Below are 3,851 nucleotides of genomic sequence, written 5' to 3'. Positions count from 1 at the left end.
AGGTGTAACATTTGGTGTCAAACTAGTTGGTGTCAACGGATCCTGACTCATATATATATATATATATATATATATATATATATATATATATATATATATATATATATATATATATATATATATATATATATATATATTAAATAAATCTTACATGGGACAAATTATACTACTGATTCATATAACTCATTAACTTATTTGTACTAAAATCTTTGTATTAACCATGATTTGTGTCTATGTTGTAATTGGTATTGAATGTTAAATTACTATTAATGTTAATCATTTTTGAAATAATCATACTACTTAATATATTAATGAATATATAATTTGATTATTTTTGGAAGGTGAACTTAGCAAAGTGTAACTAAAAAAAAAAATACACGTAACGTTACGACCCGTGCGATAGCACGGGTATATTGCTAGTTATGATAAGATAGTTTATTTCTCAAATAATATTATATTTAAAACCTTAATTACATTCAAAGCTAAACCAATAAAATATATATCATGGTACAGAGTGATCAAGACAATAATTTTTATTTATAAACCATAGCAAGAAAAGGAGAAACATAACACCGTGTCATGAGTCCATTGACCAAGTATCAGTTAACGACCATCTTGAAGGCTATTGGTTATGGAAGCTTCAACTGAGCTTACAGAAGGTGTAGGAGGAGCATGATAAGTTGCAACAGGTCTCTTTGGTGGAAGATTTGGCAATGAAACCTCAAAATTAAACACTTGAATCGCTTGTCTAATCGACGGTCTAAGATTTACATCAGGATGTGCACACCATAAACCAACAATCATCAAACACTCTACTTGTTTCTCATCAAAATCCCTTTTCAAATTCTCATCCATGGCCACAAGTAACTCTCCTCTTCCATAATGATCCCAAACCCATTCAATCATTCCCTTCTCTTCATCTTTTTCTTTGATTACTTCGGTAGCTTTCTTTCCGGTAGTTATCTCCATCACAACTATCCCAAAACTATACACATCTGACTCTTTACTAGCCCTGCCTGTACTCACATATTCCGGAGCTAAATAGCCGAATGTTCCTGCTAACCCAGTTGTTTGTGGCCCGAGTTCGTGATCCATTAATTTAGCCAACCCAAAATCACCAAGCTTGACATTGAAACTAGAATCTAACATAACATTACTTGATTTAATATCTCTATGTACCACACACCTCTCCCATTCTTCATGTAGATAAAGCAAACCAGAGGCTAATCCAAGAGCTATTTTGTGCCTTACACTCCAAGAAAGAGGTGTTCTTTTACCAAATAAATGAGAATCAAGACTACCATTTGGCATAAACTCATAAACAAGAAGAAACTCACCTTTGTCATGACACCAACCTAAGAGCTTCACAAGATTCCTATGTCTTAGTTGACTAATGACTTTAACTTCAGTTACATACTCTTTCTTACCTTGTCTTGATCCTCTTGATATTTTCTTTACAGCAACTTGTAAATCTAAATCAACAAAGTAGCCTTTAAAAACAGCTCCAAATCCACCTTGACCCAATTTTCTATCCTTAGAGAAGTTATTGGTAGCCAAATCAAGTTCTTTGTAGGTAAATCTTCTTGGCCCTGCTCCTCTTTCAAGATCATCATTCATTGAAGTTAAATGCATAGCCTCTTCCCTCTGCTTTTCACTTTTCTTTCTTTTCTTCTTTAGTATTACATATGCTACAAATGCTACCACTACTAATATCACAACTCCACAAGAAACTGTTACTATCAGAATCAATCTCGTCTCTTTTGAATTACTATCATCAGTTTTGTCCAAAGTTGAATTAAATTCCCATGACAAAAGACTATTTACTTCTGCAATGGAACCTGTTGCAGCAGAAAATCCTACAGTAATCCATTCTGGTAAAACTTTCATCAAATCAATTTTATATGAGAGACTATTTTTCTCTTGTGGATTAGAGGTGGTTTGATATTTCCAAGATACAGTCAAATTCTTGGTAATAGAATTGTAGCTAATACTTACCTCAGCAGTGTCACCACTATGGAAACTTGCATTCCAAGGTGTTGATACTGATGAAATGATTGAATTATTGTTGATTCCAACATGTTGTATTGTCTCATTCCATTCATAATTTGGGTAAGAATCAAACTCCACATGAACAATTTGGTTACTTGTTGATGAATCCATTGTTGTGGTGTTAAATAGGCCAAAAAAGCCACCAGAAGAATTGGGTGGGATTTCAAATCCAAAAGGAGCCAAGAAAAAAGCAAGTCCATGACCATATTTAGAAATAGCATAATTTTGAGTGTTGATGATGAAAGTGTAATCGGTTGTGAAGTCAGTGAGTTGACCTGTGTTTGAGTCCCAAAGTAACACTTTTTTGGCATAAATGACCCTTCCAACTTGACATGAATATTTTTCATTGATGTTGAAGTTAACTTCTCCATCATCTTGTGCTGCAGAACCTTGGTAGATTATGTTAGCATCACTTGGATTAAAACGGGGAATTCGGAAGTGAATTGAATAAGAAGGGACGATGAAGAAAATCAAGGACAAGAAGAAGAGGGGAATGGTATACAAACTAGGAGCCATTCTTTGAGTTTCTAAAGAGATCAACAGAAAAGATGAGGTTTGACAATTTTTGACGATGATCTTCAACATATAAATGATAATTTGAACGTGGTTGCATCAAATGACACTATGACAGCTACATAAAAGAATAAAATAAGTTCATATTCATGTAACATGTGAATAGTTCAATCAGATTGAATTGAATAACATAATAAATTATATATTACTTGGAGAAGAAGAAAACAAATTATATATTGACCTATAGGCCGGATATGCTCATATTTTGATTTTACTTCAGATTCAATGTTTAGTAATATTTTTAAAATGTCTGCATCAATTTTTCATTAAACATATAATGGATAGTTCGATTCTTGGTGAGAACAATTTTTTGCCAAACATTACTTATCTCGCGGCAGAGTTCTGGATTAACAGCATCTCATTCTCTTGAGAACTAGAGTTAATGCAAAAAAATAATAAGGATCTTATTCCAAATCTTCTGTTTATTGAGGACAAGCGATATATGGTTAAAGACTTAAAGCATAAGGAGTTGATGACATGCAAATTCACATTGTTTTTTTTTTTTAACCAAAATTCGCATTGTTTTTAGTAGTATATTAAAGGGTAAATGATTTACCCCTGCAAAATAAACAAATTTTCGTTTAACCCCTGTTCAGATTATTAATTTTTTTTTTTTTTGTTTACCCCCTGCAAAAGATAGAACCCCTCATTTACCCCCTACTTGCACAATAGGACATCTGACTGTGCGAATCTGCTGACGTGACTTGTACACATGGATAAAATTCATTTATATTTAATTTCAAAATTCCACGCCATCTATTAAAAAAATTGAAAAAAAATAATTAAACCATTTTTTTAAATTAAAAATTCTTAAACTTCATAAAATTCACAAAATTACACCAAATGTCATTTATCTTATTTATTTGTAACACTTTAGTCCTATCTTATTTAAAAATTACTTTAGTTTGATTTTTTAAAAACTCCTAAATTTTCAATGAACACTAAAATTCTCAAATTCAAACAGTTGGGAATGTTGAATGGGGGCAATAGCCAGCATAATTTCACAATCCAATTTCACCCACAAATTGCTAAACCTAGCACTTTATTTTGCTACTGCAACTTTTGTTATGAAAAAAAATATCCTTTTTTTGTTCTTTTCCGCCATAAATTAATAAGGATCCACTAGTACAGAAAACACATTTTACATCTGGCCAAAAATCCATTTTGGAACCAGATGAAAAGACTACTCAATATAGCTTTTCACATCTGATATATGTTCCACATATGTA

General features: G+C 32.0%; 1 protein-coding gene across 1 annotated transcript; it reads right to left on the bottom strand.

The window, feature by feature from the left end:
- Window positions 1–419: 419 nt before the first annotated feature.
- On the bottom strand, window positions 420–2,854 carry LOC123921933 (L-type lectin-domain containing receptor kinase IX.1-like). Its single transcript, XM_045974670.1, has one exon. The coding sequence runs from the start codon at window positions 2,632–2,634 to the stop codon at window positions 604–606; it is 2,031 nt and encodes a 676-aa protein (XP_045830626.1). The 5' UTR covers window positions 2,635–2,854; the 3' UTR covers window positions 420–603.
- Window positions 2,855–3,851: the final 997 nt, after the last annotated feature.

The sequence above is a fragment of the Trifolium pratense genome, linkage group LG4, assembly GCF_020283565.1.
Source record: "Trifolium pratense cultivar HEN17-A07 linkage group LG4, ARS_RC_1.1, whole genome shotgun sequence".
In the NCBI taxonomy this organism is placed as follows: Eukaryota; Viridiplantae; Streptophyta; class Magnoliopsida; order Fabales; family Fabaceae; genus Trifolium; species Trifolium pratense.
The sequence above is the reverse complement of the archived record's forward strand: the minus strand, read 5'-3'. Positions and strand labels throughout refer to the sequence as shown.

Coding starts and splice junctions, on each gene's coding strand:
- LOC123921933 (XM_045974670.1), bottom strand. CDS start 2,634: ATGTTGAAGATCATCGTCAAAAATTGTCAAACCTCATCTTTTCTGTTG.